General features: G+C 45.0%; 1 protein-coding gene and 1 long non-coding RNA gene across 2 annotated transcripts; both read left to right on the top strand.

Moving 5' to 3' along the window:
- Positions 1-2,987: 2,987 nt before the first annotated feature.
- Vha13 (V-type proton ATPase subunit Vha13) lies at positions 2,988-23,157 on the top strand. The gene is made up of 3 exons (XM_050185367.3): positions 2,988-3,222; positions 4,396-4,496; positions 22,849-23,157. Exons 1-3 carry the CDS (start codon positions 3,141-3,143, stop codon positions 23,029-23,031), a joined length of 366 nt encoding a protein of 121 aa, XP_050041324.1. The 5' UTR covers positions 2,988-3,140; the 3' UTR covers positions 23,032-23,157.
- On the top strand, positions 5,453-6,250 carry LOC129386690 (uncharacterized). Its single transcript, XR_008613989.1, has 2 exons — positions 5,453-5,792; positions 6,049-6,250. It is a non-coding gene; the product is annotated as an uncharacterized lncRNA (long non-coding RNA).
- Positions 23,158-24,075: the final 918 nt, after the last annotated feature.

Below are 24,075 nucleotides of genomic sequence, written 5' to 3' on the forward strand. Positions count from 1 at the left end.
CAGATTGTACACTTCTATTTGGACACACGAGTGCACTTTTTTCCCGAAAAAAGAGCCAGGAGAACGACAGTGCCAATAGAGCTCGTAGGGAACGTAAAAAAGCAAAGCTCGTGTGAATAATAAATGGAGTGAAAAGGAAGGTCTCTGAAAGTCTGTGAAAAGTTTTAATAAACTATAATATGCTAATACAAGTCCACTAAAAACATCTCTGTAATGTTTTTTATTTTATAACTATTTAGCAGAGGTAGCAGAGCAATGTCAGCATGATATCCATTTATCAGGTAGCCCTCTATATGTGCTTTGAAAACTAAGGAGTCGCTTTATGGAACTTCTCCAGACGACCCTGGAGGGTGTATCTCGTCCTTAATAAAATCGGGGGAAATGTTCAAGCTTTGTTGTTTCAATTTTTGTAAATCCTGACTTGCGCGATTTCGCGGTCGGAAAACAGGAATAAAAATTATTCGCGATCAGTGTGATTGATACGGAGAGGTAGCATCACCTTTCAAGAGATAGGGCGAAGTGAACTCCTAATTTCGCCATACAAATGCGGAAGGTATGGAACGCCAGCGCCGAGATACACAGACGCTCAATTAGATTCACACGATTTATAACATTGTTTATAGATGTTTTCATCAATAAACTGATTCATACGCCATATATTCGACAACGTAGTTTTCTACAGCAGGTTTAAAGCGTTTGAACGGATTAAAAACCAAAAGCGCGAAATGTACACGCACGAAAGCGACGATTCTGCCGAAAACGAAATGTAATCGCCAATGCCCACCTTTTTCTAAATCACTGATCGTTTGTACGCATACGTGCGCTAACTCCTAAAGCTTGTACAGCGCAGATAATGACGCCGTGAAGCGTGAAGTTAAGCGCCGTGCGAAAGCACAACGGAGCATAGGCGCCTATAGCAGACGATACGCTTCCTTGGCGCAAGCTTCGACAGCAGCGCCGCGGTGGCGGGTGCAGAGGCGGGCCGCATACTCGCTGCATGCGCGGCGAGATGTGGAACTGAAAAGGATCTACGGTGGGGACAACCGCTCCCATTGCAGCTGCCGTAGACACTAGCTCCAGAGTTCCCTCTAGTAATTCTTGTAGGAAACTCTATGCAGGACACCTTGAAGACGCGCTTGGAAAGTACCGTTCCGTCTGGTCTGTCACAATGATTAATTTTCTACTAAAACAGCACGTGAAAAGCTGTTTTAGCTTTATTATTACGCAAAAACATGTTTTGTTTAACTATGAGAACTTGTTATTGCGTGTATAACTAAATGTTACGTAAAAAGTATCAGCGAGCCGCTAAAGTTGGAGGACAGACGACAAGGTTCGCGCTCTTTTTGAAACAGTTTGTCGTCTGTTCTTGCTATAGTGCTATAGTTCTTGCTTTTCTTCGTTTGGTCATGCATTATGGGGAACCAGCGCTGGATAGGCGGCGCGTCGAAAAGAGTGCGTTGCACGCCGCCCTGGCGACGAAACGCGGCATATCCCAGCCGCTCGACCAGACGACACACACGTGCGCGGCCGTATTATAGTTCGTATGTTCCGCTTTCGCGCCGCTTAAAGTGGACAGTTTTCGTAAAGAAGCTAGCGCCATCAAGTGAAGAAATGACGAAAGAAACTTTTTAAGCTTTATATGTTTTTCACAGTGTGTCGCGGCGAGCACGTGCGTTTCTTTAATGGTTGCGCGTGTGCCGTTGCCATGCGTGCGGGGCAGCCTGCCTCGCAAATCTAGCAGCTATGGCTCCGGTCGTGCTGCGCTATGGTTTCGGAAGTATTAGTTGGCCTGAAGACTTTCCATATTTCCCTGGCTAGACATAAGAAATTCAGATGTTACTTCGCCACAGCAGTTAATGGAGAAGAAAGCTTTATCGCATCAGCTAACTGGCGCAAGCAAAGGTTTGAGTGCTCCGCTGCTGGATCCGTAACAACGCTGGGTACATTTAGCACTAATTACATAAATTTACCGGATGCATCTCGGCGCCGAGTCCTCATCCGCATGCGCATTTTAAGAAACACATAGGCGGCTTAGTCGCGCGTGCGCCGGCAATATGCGCACACAACTCGTATTACAAGGCAGCTTCCCTCCCACATAATCCTTGGCAATGAATGGATAATATTTACTTTTCGTATCGTTCGCTTCGTGCGGTGGCATTGGAAGGGGCTTGGCGGTGGTATTGCGAAGGAAAAATGGTTGGTACATATGCCGGATAGTGCATGCTCATTTTGTTTCCGACGAAATGCCGACTGCACATTCTGCTGTTTGGTACTGGCTGCCACGGCTGACCGTCTTCACTATCGAATAAACCAAGCACACACGCGAAATTCGATTTAGAAACCAGCCCGACACCGCTTGGCAGGGCGACAAGACAGGAACTTACTCCGCTCGCCTGACTGCTTGGATCCAACGCCGCCTCCGTTCTTGTTCGTAGGGTTTAGATGGAAAGACGCAGAAGGATACATCCTCGCTCATCCCGACGTAGTTGCGGCACTTGTATACGCAACAGTATCGTCGGCGTCCTTTTGTTTTCCTTCGACTTTCAGCGCACGCAACGCCACTACCTGCAGTAGGAATTTTCGTTCGCGGGAGCGGCTGAGTTGTGGACGTTCTGACCGCCAGGGCAGCGCTGTAGGTGTCGTGAAAACTCCAGCGCTGGTTCCCCATAGGTGAGTAAAGATGTGATATGCGTGAATTGAAACATTTTATGAAGATGTTTATGAAGATGTTCTGAACTCTAGTGAGAAACCATAGAGTTTCTCACTATAACAAGTGTGATCAGTATAGTAACTCTATGAACAAGTGAGAAACTCTGAGAAACTCTGTGGATCATAGAGTTTCTAAAAATATGAAACTCTATGCTGTGGATGTATGCATAGATGGATGGATAGTTTGATGGATGTTATGAGCGTCCCCTTTGAATTGGGGCGGTGGTTTGCGCCACCAAGCTCTTTAATTTTTTGCCCTCTGTGGCGATCGCTGGAACTTGAGAGTGCACGGGGCAGCAGGTTCGCGTCTCAATTTTATGATTCGCCGCGAGTCACCTGACTGCGGCATCGGGTTCGTCGGGCTGCTCTGATCGTGCAGCGGGACAGGATCTTGCTTTTCTGCCGGTGCTAGTCGTTTCTCAAACCCAATAATGACCAGCCAAAGCCAGGGGGTTCAGCAGCTTCTCGCTGCTGAGAAGAAGGCCTCTGAAAGAGTCGCCGAAGCCCGAAAACGTACGTTCGAACGCTGCACGAATACCTCACGTGACGAGAGGTCGGGCTCTTCCGAGTCGCGCTGTGCTTCCTACTAATGTTTTCATCGTTGCTTTTCTCTGCTGACCTAGTGGAAAATATGCTCCATTTTGTTGTATCAATGCTTTAGAACTCTTTTTTCCCTTTTGTTCACCCTGTGTTTAATCAGCTTGTTACTCACCCCGCACTGATACTCCATTACCAATTATGAACAATATATGTATATATATCTGAACAGTACTGGTGGCTTGCTGCCTTCGCGTCGTTTAAGTATTCGAGACGGGCCCGTCAAAACAAACTCTCATGCCGCTGGAATCGCTTGGAGTTTCACTTTAGCCATGAACGTTCGAAACCATTTCATACTGACGACCCCCGCCCCCTCGCAAGCCGAACAAAAATCTGCCGTTTCTGCCCGTTTGCATTAATGCACCGCCGTCGGAATTGCTGACATATTTGTTATTGCCGTGCATGAGAGTCGCAACTTATTTCCAAGCTCGGGTGCTTTCGTTAAATTATATTCTGGGGTTTTACGTGCCAACGAAAGCTTTCGTGATTGGGTTACAAAATTAAAATTACGGTGAGAAGCGGTTGCATTTCCCAGTTCCATTCACAGAATGTCTCCTTACTATGGTCGTTGCTTTTGTACCGATATCAGTTTTGTGATTTGCCATATTTGGTGCAATCTGGTCATGTTGTTCTGCCCCAGAATTCTCTTCTTGTATGTTACGTAGGAGCTTGTCTACATTAGCCAGCTTGCGCTACACAGTTGATCATGGCTCACTTGGAGCATTAGTAGTATCTTGCAGTCAACCTTGTCGGTCACTTACAGAACAGCACCAACAAATAATTCCTAAGTCCGCTGTACCCTTTGCCAGATTTCAATATGTTATGTGGAACCGCTTGGAGTGTTTTCAAATGATTCGAGAACTAGTAAGTCGGTTACTCACAGAACAGCATCAGCAGTCAATTCCAGAGTGCAGTGCCCTTTGCCAGATTTCATTATGTTATGGGGAAGTCCTTTTTTTTATCCAAAAATTGCATTTCTTTTCCTGTGGTATACAGCTTGCCAGGGATATAGTTTATTGTGCTCTGAAATTTTCTCACTCTGGTGACAGTCTTTTATGGTGCAGATGTGGTGCCCTTACTGTTTTACAGGCAAGGCCAAGCGTCTAAAGCAGGCCAAGGATGAAGCTGAGGTGGAGATAAACAAGTTCAAGGCCGAAAAGGAACGCCAGTTCAAGGAGTACGAGGCTAGGGTATGTCTCCAATAGGCACCATAAACATATGAAACCTGCTGGGCACTACGAAATTTTGTTCACACTGGTGGTGCGGCCTGACCTCATTGCAATTGTTAAATGCAACATGACGTCTTGTTTGTTCAGCTTCTCTGAACCAAAAGAATTTGTTCACTGACTATAAGCGAGTTTGTGCGGCGCGAGTGCGCTGGACAAACCACTTGGGCCGGCACTGACTTCCAGCTATATTATTTTGTTATCGCCAAGCCAACATTTACACATGCAGACATGTTATCAAACAACAACAACAAAAGGAGAAAAATGCATCGCAGCAGACCATTGAGAAACAGTGCTTTTTTATTGCTAATATTTACATTAGCTGTGCTCACGCAGCAGTTGCCAGCATTCCTGATTGCGAGCTGCTTCAATTACCTCTTTTTGTTTTTGCGTGTCGTAGAAAGGTACTCTTATCCGAGTATGGTGTGCACCCGCATCGGTTTCAGTGGCCTGCCAAGTTCCCAAGATGTGTTCCTTAATTTAAGGTCATGCTCTCACATTGTGGACATCACTGTGAACACCTGTGCTGTGCACTAGAAGTAGCTCGTGACGGTGCCATTCCAGCAGCAATAACACAAATGACACAAAAGTGTGAATCTACAAAGAGATTGAGCCTCAGCAGGCAGGCTTCTCCAGAAGCCGGATATGCTCTAGTGGACACTACATTGCAACAAGAACAGGCTGTGCTGTCATGGTGATTGTGCTGTGCAGGAAGGCTGGCTTCTAGGTTTTTTCAATTCTATTATTGGGCTCACTGTCTATGAGGTGATCCTGCTGACCAGAAAGTTGCGGGCTCCGTTCCCAGCTGCCACATTCCTATAAGGGTACAGTGCGAGAACCGAGCATTGGCTGCGGATTAATCGTTTTCCTGCAAACCTTCTTTTTTTGGGGGGGGGGGGGGGGGGGACCACCAGGATATCCCGATATCCCGCATTTTTTGTGACATTGTGAACAGTTTTCATTATTGCAGTATCTGCAGTTCATTTGTTCTTTAATCTTTTACTGTAAGTTATGTTTTTCATGCTTTTGAGTTGCAGTTGCAGATAGACAAGGCCACAGAAACAGTCTATATCAAGGGCAATATTTTTTGGAACAGAATTCAAATCTGCTTTTGGTATACCTCAAGCGCACCCATTATTGTTTGTCAGTGGGGAAGGGAAATTGCAAAGTTTGGGTGGCAAAGCACTTTTTTGTCAAGCTCAGTCCACATAAAGAGGTTATCACAGGCTCTAAATCTTTCTCACAATCATTACTACCAAGGTGACCCGCCGTGGTTGCTCAGTGGCTATGGTGCTGGGCTGCTGAGCACGAGGTCGCGGGATCGAATCCCGGCCACGGCGGCCGCATTTCGATGGGGGCGAAATGCGAAAACACCCGTGTGCTTAGATTTAGGTGCACGTTAAAGAACCCCAGGTGGTCGAAATTTTCGGAGTCCTCCACTACGGCGTGCCTCATAATCAGAAAGTGGTTTTGGCACGTAAAACCCTATAATTTTTTTTTTTTTTTTACTACCAAGGTGAAGCTACGAACACTGCTCGCTTTCCAAGTCTAAATGTTTACTTGAGGTGGAGAAGCATCCCAGAACACGACTTCAACATTGACTGCCATCACAGCAGTCACCTCACTCTGCACCACCATTTTTGGAGTCCAGGAGAACCAGATTTCCTCTTCATTTATGCCACGTGCACCTTAAAGAAATAAATTCTTTAAGAAGCTGAGGCCATTTAGTAGCAAAACATTCACACCAGTATGATGAAGCGACTGCCACTTGTCGTTCGCACAGAAAGGGCCAAGGAACCCCAGCTTGTCAAAATTGACATGGAGCCCGTGACTGCGGTATGCGTAATAGCCAAGATGTTAATGCAGCACATAAAACCCGTGATATGTTTGCAATGGTTGTGATTTGCCTGAATCGGTAAAAATTGGTGCGACAAAAAAGGGTATACGAGGTCTGTTAGAAAAGTATCCGACCTTATTTTTTTTTTTGCGAACACCTGACGGATATGAAACAAGCGCGCTTGCATCAGCCGACCTTGAACCTCCGTGCGCATGCGTGAATTTTTCCCCGCCTGCTGATGGCGTCAGTCGCTTGGACGCAGCGCTTGAGTGAGGTAGTGCGAAGTGCTCTCGTCGGTTTTTTACTGCAAGGAAAATGGCAGAGTAACTGGAGCAGCGCTACTGCATCAAATTTTGCCAGAAACTGGGCGACAGCCAAGTGGAAACCATTCGGAAGATTCGAACAGCTTTCAGTGACGATGCTATGAGCAGCACACAGATTAAGGCGTGGTACAACTTCTTTAAAGATGGCCGCACATCGATGGAGAGCGAGCCACGCTCTGGTCGGCCATCAGCATGTCAAAATGACCAGGTCATTGCCGAAATGAACGCTGTGTTGATGTGGGACTGTCGTGTGACTATCCGAGAAATTGCGGAAGAGGTGGGCATCAGCACTTTTTCTGCACATTCCATTATGACCAAAGATTTGGCCATGAAGAGAGTTGCTGCAAAATTTGTGCCGAAGCTGCTCACGGAGCAAAAGCAACTTCATGTTGAAGTCTCGCAGGACATGATGGATTCCACAAACAGTGACCCCGACTTCACAAACACCACAATCACTGGTGACGAGCCTTGGGTGTACGGGTACAAGCCGGAAACCAAATCCCAGTCGTCACAGTGGAAGCATTCCACGTCACCAAGACCAAAGAAGGCCCGCCAAGTGCGCAGCAACGTGAAAGTGATGCTGACTGCTTTTTTTGACTCCCGCGATGTGGTACACCACGAGTACGCACCACAGGGTCAAACAATCACCAAAGAGGACGACAGGGATGGCCTTCGTCGCCTACGTGGTGCTGTGCAGCACAGGAGACCGGAGTTGCGTTCAACAGGAAATTGGCACATCCGTCACGACAATGCTCCTGCACATTCCTCGCACTTGATTCGGACTTTTTTGGCGAAAAACCAGATTCCTGTAGTTCAACAGGCTCCTTAGTCTCCTGATATGGCCCCCTGCGACTTCTGGCTGTTTCCCAAAATCAAGAGGCCATTGAAAGGAGCATGATTTCAGACAAGAGAGGACATTATGGCTGCAACGACACCTGAGCTAAACACCATTCTGAAAGAGGCTTTCTCGGAATGCTTCCAACAATGGCAGCACCGCTGGGAGAAATGTGTGGAGTCCCCAGGAGACTACTTTGAGGGTGATTAGGTTTCCAATACTCCAGTTGTGCCAGTTTTTTTTTTCTTTTTTTTTTTCTTCAGCCAAAGGTCGGATACTTTTCTAACAGACCTTGCATAAGCACTTTCTGTATCCCAGCTTCAAAAGCTTTGAGAGCATGGCATCCAATGGAACATCAAATATGAAAAATAGGAAATAACTTTTCTTGATGAAAAATGTTTCCACACATGATGGTGCCATGTTAGGCTAGCAGCTGTAGATAAGAACTGCTTCAAATAGCAAGCTTTTTTTAATGCATTACTACCTGGTTAATTTTGCAGTCACACAAAAAACTTCAAACATTCTGGTTTGTCTGTTTTTTGCCCCTGTTTTAAAAAGCTAAACTGGAAAGCTTTGTTATAGTGCTGTGTATCTCAAAATTGGTATGATGCAAATATGTTGCACTCTACGTTTGGTACTTAACGCTGAAAATTATTCAACATTTACTTCAACTTTAACATGTACTTAAAGATGCTCCTTCATTTTACTTCTTTTCAAATGCTGTTTAATTTTAACAAAGCTTATGAATGTGGTCTTGTTGGCTGAAGTGCTGATAGAAATTCCAGACGTTCTGTTTGTTGAGGCAGAGAGGCAATGTTCCAGTTGTAGCACATGAAAACCTTTAAATTTACAATGTCCTTTACACTTAGGTTTTCTTCACCCATGTTGTACAACTTTTACAAGTGGCTGGTGCCCCGTGTTGTACAAGTCCTGATGCCTGCAGTTGGAATTGATTTCATGGGTCTCCTCTTGTTCTTTGCCACTAAGGTGCTTTCCATGAACCTAGCCCAATCCAACCTACTACAGTCGAATCCCAGCACAACGAAGTCCACTTCAACTAAATTTTTGCCCGAACGAAGATATTTTCATTCCCCATCAATGTGCCATAGAACATAATGCATCAAAATTTCTCCAAAACGAACTACTACATGAACACGTTCTATTTTCAACAAAGTTTTTACGGAGCAGACATAAGCAAAATTATTTAAACTGTAGCTCATCGAAACCCCTAAAAGTTTTTTCATGCCTTGACAAACCATCGACCTTGACAGCAAAAAACATGAACTGGAGCTGCTTGGGCCATGACTCAACGCAAACAACAGTCACCATGCCGCATTGGTGATGCCGATGCAATGCACTCTCATGGAGGAGCATCCGAGCTCCGAGGAAACGTTTTGGGTCATACTGGTTAGGAAAATGGGGTGCATACAGATAACATACATGCAATAATTTTATTTTTATATTATTTCTAACTATTAATATTCTACAATGTGTCGTAAAAGTGGCTTCATTGTACAATACCAATTACTATACGAAGTAGCAGTTGTGAGGTCAAATTCCGGTAGGGCGCGACGAGGCATTCGGGCAACGCATGCTTAACAATGAACAATTGCAAGCCATTTGGTCATTGTCTCTCGAAGCTGTTGGAAAGTCAGCTGAAGGACATCGCAGCTGACAAACGTAAGTTTTTGTCGCTAGAACAGAAGGCTCGAGTTATCGCTTAATCTGAAGCTGTAAAGAAAAAATAATTGCAGAACTTGGAATTCCAGCGAGCTTTCTTTCAGCAATATTGAAGAGCAAGGATTGTATAGCCAAAACGCTAGCTTCAGGAACGTCAGCGAAGCACCAAGAAAGTGACTCAGCCATTGCACGAGGCCTTGGACAAGGCAGTTTGCACCTGGTTCATGGAGACGAAGGCCTAGAAAATCACCCTTGGGCAAAAAGCACTGGATTATGCCTGCATGCTAGCAATAGGTGGCTTTAAGGCCAGCGTAGGTTGGCTGAACACATTCAAGTCAGGCGACAGCATCATTGGCAAAGTTTTCTGCGGTGAAGTTGCTTCGGTGGATAGTGACGGCGCCACTGTGTTGATGTCAGCCAGCCTCGCAGGCATCCTGAAAGACTAAGCGCCATTGGATATTTATAATGCCAGTGAGACCGAGCTTTTTTGTGAGATGCTGCCCACCAGGACTATGGATTTTAAGGGGCTGCACTGCCATGGAGGCAAGCACAGTAAGAAGAGGATAACCATGCTTCTGTGCGCCAATATGGACGGTTCAGAGAAGCAACCACTTTTTTCATCGGAAAAAGTGCCAAACCACGCAGCTTCGAAGGAAACCAGAGCCTTCCCGTGAAGTATGTGACTAACACTCAGGCGTGGATGACCCGGGCTATTTTCGGAGAGTGGGTCGAAGCCTTCGATTTGGACATGAGCAGGCAAGGGCGAAAGGTTTTTCTACTTTTAGTCAATTGTTCTGCCCACATCATAGAGGACACTGAGCTGGGAAACATGCAGTTAAAAGTTCTTTCCACCGAATTGTGCACCTCTGTCATTCAACGCCTCAACCAAGGACCCGGGTCATCCAGAGTGTCAAGCGGGCCTACCTTGAGCGCCTTATTCAAAGGATGCTTCTGAACATGCATTTGGGCCGTGAAACAAAAGTGGACCTCTCTATGGTGCTCCAAATAATTGCCACTTCGGCCTTAATCTGCAACTGTTTCCGCCATGCTGGGTTCACTGCGCAGGCTGCCGAGACATTGGACTCTGAGAATGAAAGTAGCAATGGAAACAGGTCGCTGTTTGATGAAGTTGCAGCCACGTGGGCAGCCCCGCAGGAAAGTGGAGATGTGCCCGCCGATGTACAGTGCTCACGGAATGAAACGCGTCAATTTAGGGTTAAGTAATGCGCATACTTTCGCTTCAACCGGCTGCAGTTCGTGTCACATCGACGTAATTCTGGCGCGTACACTTACATCGGAGCCCTCGTCACCTTTGGTGACCAAATTCCTAGCGACATGACATTGTGCTCTCGCGTACTCTGCACATATGTAGGGTTGTACTAAATGCTCCGTGTCCTATTTCAATCCGTGAGCACTGTACATCCCAACGAGTACATCCAAGCCAACTCGTGTGTGGTGGTGCACGAAGCATTGACAGACCAAGAAATCCTGAAGAGCGTTCAGGAAGACTGTTTCGTTGGACGAAGATGGAACAACCGCGCAACGTGAGCCCGGACCACTGACTACATCGCAGGTCATGGACACATTCGATACAGTCGGGCGTTGCATCGGGTTCCAGGACGACGACAAGGCCCTGCTGGTGGCATGCGGGAGTCACATTGTGCCATCACTTGGCAAGAAGTGCAAACACGCTAAACTGACCAGTTTTTGAAATTAGAGCTTGCTTTTTCATCACCAAGTCACGTGTTGCCTATGTATTTCATAATATCATGGCAACAAATTTCCACAACAGAATTTTTGGCGCCCCGTCAATTTCGTTGTAGGGAAATTCAACTGTATGTATAATGAAGCCAGAGGCCAAAATACAACTCAAATGCTGTCTTTTATTAATGAGAACACAGAAGTGACCAGTTGAATATGCCAATATATCTGTGTAGCCCAATGAGCCATTCACGACATGTTGTCATGTGCTCAGTGCCCTTTGGTCATACAAGGATTGACGTGAAAATTCCCCAAGCCATGCTTCAGTGGAGTGGAGCAGCCGTATCACTGCTAGATAGCCCCTCAAGTATGAGCCAGCTAATCTGGAAGTACTGACTGGTGAGGGTAACAGAATTATTCACAATGGAATTTTGTGATATGTCACAGCTGTTTTGCGTTGACTGTGATGAGTTGTACACAAGCATGTATGCTTGTGAATTCAGGTGCAGGTGAGAGCAAGCATTACTTTATTTATTTCATGTAAGCTTACCTGAACATTCCAATACAAAGTATTGTGAACTTCCAGATAAGTTCATGATGGTGATTTAGCAACTCCGTGAAAATGGGCAGTGGTACATGTTGCCAAGCTAGTTCTTTAAAGCTTCCTGGTGCATTAAAATTTTTCAATATCTTTATACACTAAGCAACACTACTCACAGTTGAAAGCACTTTATATTATGTAGAGGTGTGCAGATATTGAAACTCTTGAATGACAAATCCAGTAGTGCCCTATTTGATTCGGTCTTCTAATCGAATAGTCACTACTATTCATAAATACAAATATCTTTCTAAATACAAATACTGCAGAATGTCAACTGTGTGCAATAAACGTAAAACTGGAACAAAGGAACGAATTTAATTCCTGCTGGCACAGTATAGGTATAAAACTTGAGATTGCATATTGGAGCAGGCTACATTGCTCAGGCAGCCTGACTTATTTTTTTGTTTACTCATACTGTTGGCCTGTCGGCCATTACAGGGTGGGTCAAAAGCAGCACTTCAACAATTAGTACAATACATGAATATTACACAGAGTACAAAAAAAGAACAGGTCCATAGCAGCATTTCGGCAATTAGTCCAGTACTTGAATAAGCGAACATAAGCAAACAAAAAAGATACATAAGCGAAATGTTCTGCACTTACTCCAATTAATAATACAACACATGTTAACTAACAAGTTCATACACACCCAAAAAATGCGGTGAGCACATATACGTACGTGCATCTTTCAATGTAGCTTTAAGTTTTTCTCAAATTGTTCTGCACTGGTGTTTTCTCGCATTAACACCGGTAATTCATTCCATTCTTTAATGGTTCTTGGGAAGAAGGAAGATGTTACGGTGTTAATGTTCATCTGAAGTATTTTAAAAGTATGTTTGCTTTTGCATAACGTTATGCCTTGTCGTGCTGTCAAATAATGTTTACTTTTGATGTTAACTGTGTTTTTAGTGAGAAGAAAACTAACCTAGCTATGCACCTGCGTTCAGCAGGCGTAGGCAAGTTCAGCAAACTGATCATTTCGGAGGTAGAATCTGTATGAAAATTACTTGATGGAATAAACCTTGCTGCTCGACTCTTTCTACCCTTTCCAGTCTCTCAATTAACCCTGACTGATAAGGGTCCCAGATTATGCTGGCATATTCTAGCGTGGGCCGAACGTACGTTAAATAAGCTGTTAGTTTTACTGACTGTCAGGCTAACTGCAATATTTGTCGCAAGAACCAAAGCTTCTTTTGCACAGTTTCGCATATTTTTATAACATGGTTTGACCAGCTTAAATTCGCGGATATATGTGTGCCTAAGTATTTCAGCACGTCAACCGTGGAAAGCACCAAAGAATTCACTGTGTAATTAAAATCAAATGATTTATTTTATTTGTTATGCACAATACAACAGCTTTACTCTCATTTAGTTTCATTTTCCATTTGTCGCACATTTTTCTATAGCCCTAAGAGCGTCACTGAGTAATTGCTGATCTTCCATGCTATTAGTTTCTTTGTATAATAAGCAATCATTGGCAAAGAAGTCCCACCGTGATACCTTCGTCAATTGCAGAGGAAATGCAATTACCATGACTTTACCGGCTATACAGTGATCATTCACGCACTCTAAACTGTTTTACTTGTTTATTTGTTCCATTAAGCAAACTGTTGATTTCCTCTTCATGCTCCATTTGTATTTCCAATAAACAACAGTTCATAGCATGCAACATAATAACGGAGCTTGTTAACATTATGAATTCAAGAAAGTGATTAATCACTATTTGAAAAGTGTTCGATTTTCAGTGCCATTTGCTTTCAGCAATATTTATTTATTTATTTATTTATTTATTTATTTATTTATTTATTTATTTATTTATATACCTCAAGGGCCCGAAAGGGCATTACATAAGGGGGGGTGGCATACAGTAATCATGAACAAGAGTGGTCTTTCTTAACAAATCAACATGTTTGGATGAAGTAAAAGCAGTCAGTCATCAAAAAATACAGAAAGGACCGCAGCATAAATATAAAAAGCACATACATTTCGAAAGCACTACACATTGCTTATACAGCATCAAATGTTAACATGGCTAAAATTGATAATCAATTTCAAAGAAAACAAGTAAATTAGATTGGAAAGTTGATTGCTGTGTGTGGGCGACAATGCTAGTGGGCAGAGAATTCCACTCATTGACCTATAAAACAAAGGGTGAATACTGATGTTTTTTTGTACGAGAAAATATAGGTTTTATCTTATGTTCATGGTCGATGTGTGTCGAAATGTAGGAAGCCGGGTGAATGAAGGTTCGGTAGAATGGCGAATCACTGTGGTATAACCTGTGGAAGAATTATCGGCTGGAAAATTTTCTGTGCATGACAAATAAGAATAAGATGACAAAATAAACCGCGGAGCTTTGTTTTGAGCAGATTCAAGCATATCAGTAAGGTTTGCTGTGTGCGGGTGCCATACTATCGAAGTGTATTCTAAGGATGGTCTGATTAGTGTTATACACGTGAAGTTCAGTATCTTTGTTTGCAAGTTTCAAGCGTTGTTTCAGAAGACCAACCTTTGCCGGTGATGTATTCCTCGTGTTCAGTGCAAGATAAATCAAAATTGAAAAAAAATGCCTAAATATTTTACTGATGGAACCATTTCAATTACTGTGTTATTTACAGCGTATGCGTTAGGCGACAGATCTGGAACGGAATAAAAACGTACGTGCTTGGTTTTATGAACATTAATTTCCATTTGCCATGAACGTGCCACCAATCTGACAGTTTTGTCAGGTCCAACTACAGAGTGGTTGTCACTTGGTCCAGCGATTTCCCTGTATATGACACAGTCATCGGCAAACAGGCACAGCGAAGAGGCAGTGTTGGATCCGATATCATTAATGTAGACAGAACAGTAAAGGGCCGAGCACGAAGCCCTGAGGTACTCCTGAGTTGACGATGCTGGGACCAGCGATAACATTTTTAAGTTTGACTGACTGAACCCTGTTAGTAAGAAAACTGTTGATTCATTGGGTTGTTTTATCAAACTTAAGATTCTAAATTTTAGTCATTAATCGTATGTGTTGCATGCGATCGAATGCCTTACAAAGGTCAATAAAAAATGCATCTGTATATCAATAGTTATTCAGAGAATCATGAAGATAAGTTAAGAATTCAAACAGCTGAGTATCGCAAGAACGGTTATCACGGAAGCCATGTTGATTATCGATTACAGTCGAACCGGACTATATTGAACCCGTTTACATCGAATTATTCTTTATATCGAACAATTTCGGAACATAGTATAGTTACAATGAGTATATATAGCAAAAATTACGCTTGTATCGAACAGAAATAGCAGTGACTCCCGATATATCAAACGTAAAGCGCGAAAAAGTGCCCCCAGAAGTTGGCTTTCACTCATGGTGGCGGGGAAACCCGGCGGCGTGGCTCCATCCAACCACTCTCCCTACCATGACCGCACTGCTTCGGGTGATCCACCGACACCCCCCTGCAGAAAATTATCCTGGCCCACCGCTCTTGCTCAGACAGCCAATCAGACGCTCTTGTGCCCTCGTCGGGCAATATAGTGCAAGTGCGAGTTGTCTCACTGCTTTTCTGGCTCATTGTGCTTGCGCCATTTTGCGCATTGTGGGCCTTCTCCCGCAGTGTTGTCATGATGAAGCGGCCGAATTCGCCTTTCGTTGTGAAGCTCGAAATCATAAATCGGGTCGAACAGGGTGAGAAGTCGGTGTCCCCGCATTGTGCAAAATTTCGAGGAGTGCTCTCAGCACGATCTTGAAGAATAAGGGGGAGATTAGGGCTAAAGTGGCCAAAGTCACGACCCAGTGCCTGTGGCGCCCGACGCGTACGCACAGCAGTGTACAAGTGGCTCATCCAAAATTGCTTTAGACGTGCCGGCTTCCGCATGCTCGGTGATGACTAAATTCTGATAAATGCAACGAAGCTATTGCCGGGGTTGCTGAAGTTTATAGTGAGCTGTCAGAATTTGCAGAAGCTTTGACGAATCAAGGGCCGACAAGCTTGTAAGTACAGATGATGATGTCGCGACCACGGGAGAGCCCGAAAACGAAGACTACACTGCCGACATCATACCGAGCACAAGTGAAAGTGGGCACAATGAAGAAAGCAACGACGATCGTTTGCCCACATCCTCCGAGGTGATTGGTGCACTCACACTAGTCCGGTGCTTCTGCGCGAATGCGGAAGGTTGCGGCCTCAGCTGCTCCGGCTCCTTAGACAATGTGGAGAAGTGTGTACGTCGCAGGTAGCGAAATTGCCCAAGCAGAAGAAAATACAGGACTATTTCATGGGAAACTAAGCTAGTTTCATCAATAAAGTGATATTATAGATCGTATGTACTTTTATTACATCCAATTCTTTATATTAAATTATGCTCTATATTGAACGAATAGGCATGTTTTTGCGAGTTTGATATAGCAGGGTTCGACTGTAGCAAGTTGTTTTTATTCAGGTGAGAAACTGTGTGTAAACAGAATATGCTCGAATATTTTGTATGCACTAGACGTTAGAGAGATCGGTCGGTAGTTATTAGCACAAGGTTTTATGCCGGATTTAAATATAGGTATTACATATGCTGATTGCCAATCTTCTGGGACGCAACCTGTGTCAAGTCACTGCTGAAATATTAGTTTTAGAAAGTACAGTAAAACCTCGTTAATTCGAAGTCATCGGGACCAAAAAGAATCTTCCAATTAAGTGAGTTTCCGAATTGACTGAACACACAAAAAATGCAACCCAGGCAAAAATCTTGCTGCAGGAATGCGCTACCTTTATTCGGCGATCTTTGGATTACTTAAAGTAATCAGAGGTGCTGGTTTGCTGCGTCCTGTAATTTTAGGCGCCAAGGGTCATGTTTTCTAGTAGGGCAACTACGTGCAGCATTTGAAAATTTCTATCATGGCACTCAACAAAACTGGGGATAACGTTCAGCAATCCGATAACTTCCACGAGGGCGGGTGCTCAGGAGGGCTTGTTAGCATCGTCATCGTCGCTGTCACTGCACACGGTCACATCAGCGGTAGCTTCACTCTCCAAGTCTGAGTAGTACGTTTGTTGATCATTTTCAAAGTTCAGATACTCAGCGAAGCCGACTGCACCGGATTCGCTATCCTCTGCGCAGAGTGCATTGATGCGGTCGCAATACTCAGCTCCTTCATCAAGTGCACATAAATAGTCAGCATAGCATGGACGGTGCTTTCCTTCGAGAAGCCAGCGTGTTCAAAACACCGCATGATCAAAGTGGGCCCCCTTGCTTCCATGCATACACAATAAGACATATGGCCCCGAGGAGGTCACTGGAGTACTCCTTGCTGTTGTCGTAGCAAAGGAGCATGCACTTCAGCAGGTGGTGGCAGTAAATCTTCGTGTGGTGAATGACGCCTTGGTTCATTGGCTGCGAGATCACCGTGGTGTTTGGAGGAAGAAATGCCATCCTGACAGCTTTCAGGTGTGGGATGTCACCATGCACCGGGCATTTATCAACAATGAAGAGTACATTCCTGCCTGTGGCCGTGAACTTGCGGTCAAGCTGCCGAACATAATCTTCAAATATTGCGCCTGTGACCCAGGCTTTCTTGTTGTGCCGGTAGATAAGCTCATCGCTTGGCGGCAGCCGTGCATGTTTAAAGCAGCGAGGCTTCCCACCCTTTCCAACTAGGAGTAGCAGCAGCTTGTGTTTACGGCACATATTCGCACCGAACAGAATGGCAATTCTTTCCTTGCCCTGCTTTCGACCCTTCACTGTGGTGTCCTTCGCTGCAAACATTTTTGTGGGCAGCGTCTTGTAAAAAAGGGCTGCCTCGTCAAGGTTGTGCACATCGTCTGCGCCTTACTCGCTAAGCAACGGAGCCAACGTGTTTTTTCCAGTCTTCGACGACACTCTCGTTTGCGCTGCTGCTCTCGTCATAGGAAGGTCAAATTATTGCACTCTTTAAAACGGCTGAACCGTCCATCCATTGCTACACTTGAACGCTTCGTGTCCAAGTTGTAGAGCGAAGTCGTTGGCCTTCTCCCGCAGTATCGTTCCATTGAGGGGAAGGTGTGCTGCGTTTGCTTTCTGCAGCCAGCGGCAGCCAGCAAAGTAAAGCTGATTCCACATCTTGGTACGTGGGAACCCGCACTCGCGACCACTTCGAAGAATGTCTTGCTGTAGGCCTCCAATACCTTCGACTTGTTCTTCAATATTGTGGACAACGTCGAGAGGGGCACGCTGTGCCTTTCAGCCAACTCAGTCTTGGAACACATGTTCTTACCCTCTTCTTGGATCAAGTCGAACTTCTGCTGCACCGTTAAAGTCATACTTTGGCATCTTCGCTCACTAGCACTTCTGCACAGTTCAGAACAGAAAAAAATTGGCTGAAGGCTTAGCTTGGTTAAGCCTGGAAGATTGCGAAAGCAATACCCTTGGCTGCGCCTTGGTTCGGCTGATGGTGTGGACATGGTTGCCCTTTGTTAAACTTGTGGCTATACATCATCCGACATAGCGCAAGGCAGCGCGCCGACCACTGCGAGGAGCCGAGCTGTAGCCCCATTTATCCTCCTAGTGTGACGTCACACCAGCAAGCGCCCTCTCTCGGTAGCGCCGCAGCAGCGGCGCGCATGGCTTCGCCTCCACCATCGATGCCACGAGCTGGGGCCCCGTCTCTCGGTCTGGCGTGACGTCATACGGTCACGTGACGCGCAGCTGTGTAAGGAAGCACCACGACCACTGATGGGCCGAAAGTGCGAGCAGTATTGCTTTCGCAATAAAAAAGCACGCTAGCTGCAACACCCCTAACCACCGCACACAAATAAACAGCGCAGACCGGCGTTGCGCGCCCACACGTCACCGCAGGCACAGAGAGAGAATGGGCGAACGGCAACTAGTGGCAGCGGCACGGAACACGTGCTGACTCTACAGCCGCTGCGACTGTGAGGAGTAGGGGACGAGAGCATGTGACAAAAACGGTATGCCTGCTGCATTGCAATGAAGCACATCTCCTCAGCAGGTGCTCATTTCGGCAGTGCGCGGGGCGTACCGTGGACTGATTTTTGTGCTAGCAGTACTTCGGGTTGGGCGCTTCATCTATAAATAATCGCAATTGCTATGTGGTGTCGCCTCGCGGCTCCGAATGGCCGTCGTTTCGTCGAGTTGGCGGTGAAATGGGGATCGGGAATTGACGCATAGCACCCCAAATCTTCGAATTAGGCGGGTGAATCCTAGGCCGCCAGTTCAAATTATCCGGCCAAATACACATCGGAAAATACGGGACCGCAGAAAAATTTCGAATTAAGGTTTCACTGTATGCTGATTTGTTGCAGGTTAATTTCAGAAGTTTGGCACTAATGCCATCAGGCCCCGGTCTAGTCTTGTATTGAAGACTCTCTATTGCTTGTGCTACACCATTTTCAGTAATGACAATCGGCAGGAAGGGATCATGGGTGGAAGTCTGGTAATGCTCATGAATCTAGTGGAAGTTCATTTGAATATACAGACGTGAACTGGTCGCTGAATATTTCTACGGTTTCCTCTGCCGATAGAGAATTGTTGTGCATACTTTCTAGGAGGGTCTGCAAATTAGTGTCTTTGCGGTTTACGACGCGCCAGAATATTTTAGGATCTGTATTTAGAAGGTTAGGTAGTGTGTGATTGAAAAATTTGTTTGACATCTATGATAGTGGCCTCAGTTTGCCTGGATATATTATAATTATGCCAGTCTGCTGTCACATTAATTCGTGACGCCATTTTAAATGTGTGCTTCTTTCTGTTCAAGCTTCTTTTCACATCCTGTGTAAACCACGGGTCATTTGTATTCAATGTGACGGTCATTTTTGGAACACAGCTTTCTTCTATTTTCTTTGACATGTCGCGAAATTAACCCAGTTTTCATTTGTGGTACAATTTTGAAGATTTGCTTCTAAACTGGGTGTAAAGGGAGTCAGCATACGATTCATTTTCTCAAAATCTGCACATGCATAATTCATTAAGGGCTTGGTTGATATTGTTTCATTGGAGCGTAGTAGAGATAATGAGCAGTGCATGACCTGGTGGTTGCTGATTTCCTCCAGGACATGGGTAGCTGCATTACCAGGATGATTAGTAAGAATCGGGTCTGTTTTTTTCAGTGTGTTGGTTCTGTTACCAGCTCTGACATGTGATGCTCATGTGCTAAGTGTACAAACTTCATACTTTCTTGGCAACGGCTGGTACAGCTAACAGTGGAAGCAGTCCAGTCTATTCCAGGGTGATTGAAATCCCCTCCAAGAATAACAACAGAGTTGAGGTACTTGTTTAAAATGTGCTCAAGGGAATCGGTCAACAGTTCAGTGAACTCTGGGCAACTATCAGGTGGTCGGTAGCATGCACCAGTGGCGCAAGGTACATGTGCCAAACGTGCGGTAACCCACGTAAGTTCAAGGGCCGAGTCATAGACTATAGCCAAAGGATTTAATTCTTTTTTAATGGCGATCATTACCCCGCCACTTTGAGAAGTCTTGACGGAATACTTCAAACTGGGCAGAAAAGTTAAGTTCGCTGCTTTCCGTCTCCGCCGTATTTATTTCTGTCTCCACCGTATTATTTGTAGCTGTTAATTTCTGAATAGCTGATGGGGTGGCTGATATGTTGTGTCATGGTGTTAGAAGTTTGTGGTGTGAGGCTACGTCAGCAGCGCTCGCTTGTCTTGTGGTTTTATTGGCAAAATTTTCATGTCTGGTCGGTACCCCGACAATTCTATCTTTGGTAGACTCGTACCGATAGGTGTGATCACGCATGTAGAAGTAGTTGAAACAGACTGAATAACGCTCATTTTCATTGCGGGTGGATTTGGCGAAGTCCCAAAGCCTTTTGCGAGCCAATTGTACTTGGGAGAAAAATCTTCAAGGCAGACATTCGGATATTCTAGCTTTTTAAGTTTAGGGGCATTGCGCAAAACGTCCATCGTCGACTTAAAGTTGAGGAATTTAACGATTATGGGGCGATAGAAATTCGAGCGCGGCTGGCCCACTCGGTGAGCACGTTCAATGTTGCCAGGCTGTATATTGAGGTGAGTGGCAAAGAATTCTTTCACGATTTTTTAGGACTCTTCGTAGCCCTCCTTTTCTGTCCAGCAATGCCTTTGACAATAAGATTATTTCTTCTCATCTTGTTGTTCATATCATCCATGATATCGAATAATTCCTCATTTACCTTTGCGATACTAGATTTAACTTTGCGCACAGTCGCCTACATTCTCACACTTGGTTTTGATTTGTGGCATTTTGCTTAGGCTGCCTTCAATAACACATATTTTTGAATTAATACTGCAAATGTCCCATTTTATTGCTGTTAGACTAGCCGTGGTTTCTTCTTGGAATTCTTTCATTAAAGCTAGAACATCATCGATCTTAGGGCCAGGGTTAGATTCCATGTCGCCAGCGCTAAGCAGGATGAGTGAAATAACTGACCCTAGCAGCAGGAAGGTGGGTCTTAGGCATTGAGATAGAACGAAGGTGGACACAAGCCCAAAGTGTGCATTGTCGGAGCTCCTGGGTTGCTGGCAGGAAATAAATTAGCCAATCCTCGCGCGGTGAGTGTATACGTCAACACCCACCACACTTCTCACAAAACACATACAGCAAAGTGGGATCAGCAGCTATAAAAACGTGGAAGCATTACAAAACAGCACTTCGTGCCAAACTACATGCCTACCTAGAATAGCAAAAGACAGAGCTTAGCCATGGGAGCCGGTGGCAGCTAATCCCAAACATTTGATGGGGCGAGCTCCTTTTTGTAGCATGCAGCGGCGCTGCATTTATTGTGACGTCAGTCAGTGATGTCACAGGAAAGATGACTGGTGCAGGAACAGAAGGACACGGTTCCAATCTTTGGTGACGAGAGCGGCGATACAGCAATCGGCGGCACGAGGTGATGGTATTTAGAATAGTGAGACAGAGCTTAGCCGTGGGAGCCTGTGGCCGCTAATTCCACCACTCAATTTGGTCTCAAAAATAACGATTCGCAAAACCCTAATTGCCTGTTATCACTTCCTTAGTGCCACCAACCTTCTAGTCTCCTCTTACTAGTCTCCACAGCAGGTATAAGGTTCAGGATGATGAGAATCTCAAACAGTAATCGATGGACTCGAGGATGACCAGCTTTGGGAGAAGGCCACTGAAATTAGATCATCATATGATGAGGATGACTGAATAAAATGATCATAGTTGGCTGCATGCAGTATGATTATTCTGCCTAGCAGTCCAAGTTAAGTTCAAAGCTTCAATGAATAGCCTTAAGCCTGCCTCGTGTAAAGCCTACATCCAGTGAAAACTTCACACACACACACACGCACACACGCGCACACGCACACACACACACACACACACACACACATAGTGACAGGCCTGCGTGGCGGTATTTACCACCGAACCAAGCAGAGGGATATTCTTCTGCAACCAGCAGCCGCAGCATGCAGCTTGCACTTGCAATCAAAACACAGCATGTCACATACCGGAAGCACGGAAGTGCACAAATAATGTGTAATTTGATGTAACTTTCTATTTATTAGCTGTATTTGTAATATATAAGGTCCATTGAAAGTATCGCAGATGAAAAGACTGCACTGACTCTACTACTCGCTTAGCTTCCTCAGGTGAAACTGAGTATGGAATTGAGTGTTCTAGAAACACCCTCTATCAGTGAAGCAGAGCACCACTCTGTTAAACCAGAGCAGCAAGATTCTGGTATTGTGGGTGTGCATCAGAGAAAATCTACACGGCAAACTAAAACTACAGCTTCAAGCCCATGTGATGGAATGTTTGAAACCATCTGCAAGTTGCCTCTCTGACATGACACCACCTTGTGTTGACAACAGAAAGCTAGGAAAAACAGTTATTATCAAGAAGGATGTAGGATTGGGCTTTTCAGTAAAACATGGCTTATAGTTTTGATTAACAGTGCAAGAGCAGCAGAAGGCACAGAAGAGAGAACAGAGCACTGATCTCTCTTCTGTCCCCTCTGTTCTCGCTCTGTTAACGAAACCATAAGCCACTTACCACAGTATATTTTAACACGTTGAGTGTGCAAACCTATAAAAAAAACATCACCTACATTAAGTGCGCAAGAAAGCGTGACTGTTTTTGTGTGAGCAGGCAACCTTCCTGTCAAGTTTCCACGCCTTCTGCATAGTCACCATCTTTTTTGGATAGTAAAGTAGCCTGCATTGTTTTCAACCTGATGTTGTCTTTGTGAAACTCTTATGCCAACTTCGTAAGAATTAGAACGAAACTCAAGATGGCCTTTTTTTGAGTAGCTGTCTGCGGCGAGTGTTGTAATGCAGCCTATATTTCGATCACTCGTGTTGCATGATGGGAATGCCTTATGCCATCCGTGCTTGTGTGCAGCACATGGGCTCCAAGGAGGACATAGCCACTAAGATCGAGGCTGAGACCCGCCAGAAGATGAATGAGATGAACCAGCTGGTGGCACAGCACAAGAAGACTGTCATTGAGAAACTGCTCAGCCTGGTCTACGACATCGACCCACAGGTGCACCGCAACTATCGGCCTCCTGCCACCACCCAGTGAGCAGGCCCCGTTGGACAGGCGAGCGTCTTGTTACATTCCTCTCGTGTCCACCTTCAGCTCGACCTGCCTCTCCCCCACCCAGTCAATTGTGTGTACGCAGTAAATAAAAAAACATTTGTCACTGCCTCTGAACGTCATAATCGCTTATTTTAGCATAATAGGCCAACACAAGGTACAGTGGCTCAAGGCTTTCAGTTGCCACTGCTCCAGGCGCAAGAAAATTAAATGCCTGGGAAGTCTGCTTTACGCAATTGAAGTCATGTGAGTCAAAACCAATGTGCAGTGCAATACTGACAAAAATGCACGTGATAATGGAAGATATGAGGCAGAGTGTAACACACCAGTACTTCAACATTGAAACTATGCAAGAGATACCAATCAAGAAGATTGCGCCAGTGTTTTGGGCTCCTTAAAGTATGAAAGTATGGCATCAGGATGGCAGGCAGAGGTTAGGGATAAGCATTTCAGAATTTTTTGTTTGCAATTAGCTACAACACAAAATTTACATTTTATTGAAAATTTACTGCTCCAGGAGACAACAGTGCATTCACTCTAAGAAAAAGTAAAACATGGCTACATAGATGCAGTTATTGGCTCACTGGACATTGCAGTAATTCAACACAAAATGGGAAACATACGAGTAACTAAACGTGTCAGTCAGAAATGTCAGAGCAATAAACATTGTGATAGAAAAGGTTCATGGGCCCATGGGCTCAACGCACTGTGAGGAGAGTGTGAGGCACAGACATTGTTTTTATCTCATTCAAGTTCTAGTCACATATGACACTTGGACACACAACAAAACAATACATAGAACACTTAAGCATATAAGAGAAGGCTCTGTTACCCTGTCCTAACCTTCCGTGCAAATGTGGCATAGTTCACTATCCTACATGTCCGTTTTCAGCCGACTGTCAGATGCGCACTCTTGCGGCGGTGCCCTCACGGTACGTAGACTTTGTACGGGTGCGTCGGCTGTCCAAGCCTTGGCACCTGGTAGGTCCGGCTACTCCTCTGGTGGCTCGAGGGTCGTGGCAGGCGAAA

The sequence above is a fragment of the Dermacentor andersoni genome, chromosome 4, assembly GCF_023375885.2.
Source record: "Dermacentor andersoni chromosome 4, qqDerAnde1_hic_scaffold, whole genome shotgun sequence".
Lineage (NCBI taxonomy): Eukaryota > Metazoa > Arthropoda > Arachnida > Ixodida > Ixodidae > Dermacentor > Dermacentor andersoni.

What these genes read in the sequence shown, in the direction of transcription:
- Vha13 (XM_050185367.3), top strand. Translation starts at nt 3,141, where the DNA reads ATGACCAGCCAAAGCCAGGGGGTTCAGCAGCTTCTCGCTGCTGAGAAG. An exon ending in AGTCGCCGAAGCCCGAAAAC is followed by an intron (nt 3,223 to 4,395) that starts GTACGTTCGAAC and finishes ACTGTTTTACAG; the next exon opens with GCAAGGCCAAGCGTCTAAAG. An exon ending in TCAAGGAGTACGAGGCTAGG is followed by an intron (nt 4,497 to 22,848) that starts GTATGTCTCCAA and finishes GCTTGTGTGCAG; the next exon opens with CACATGGGCTCCAAGGAGGA.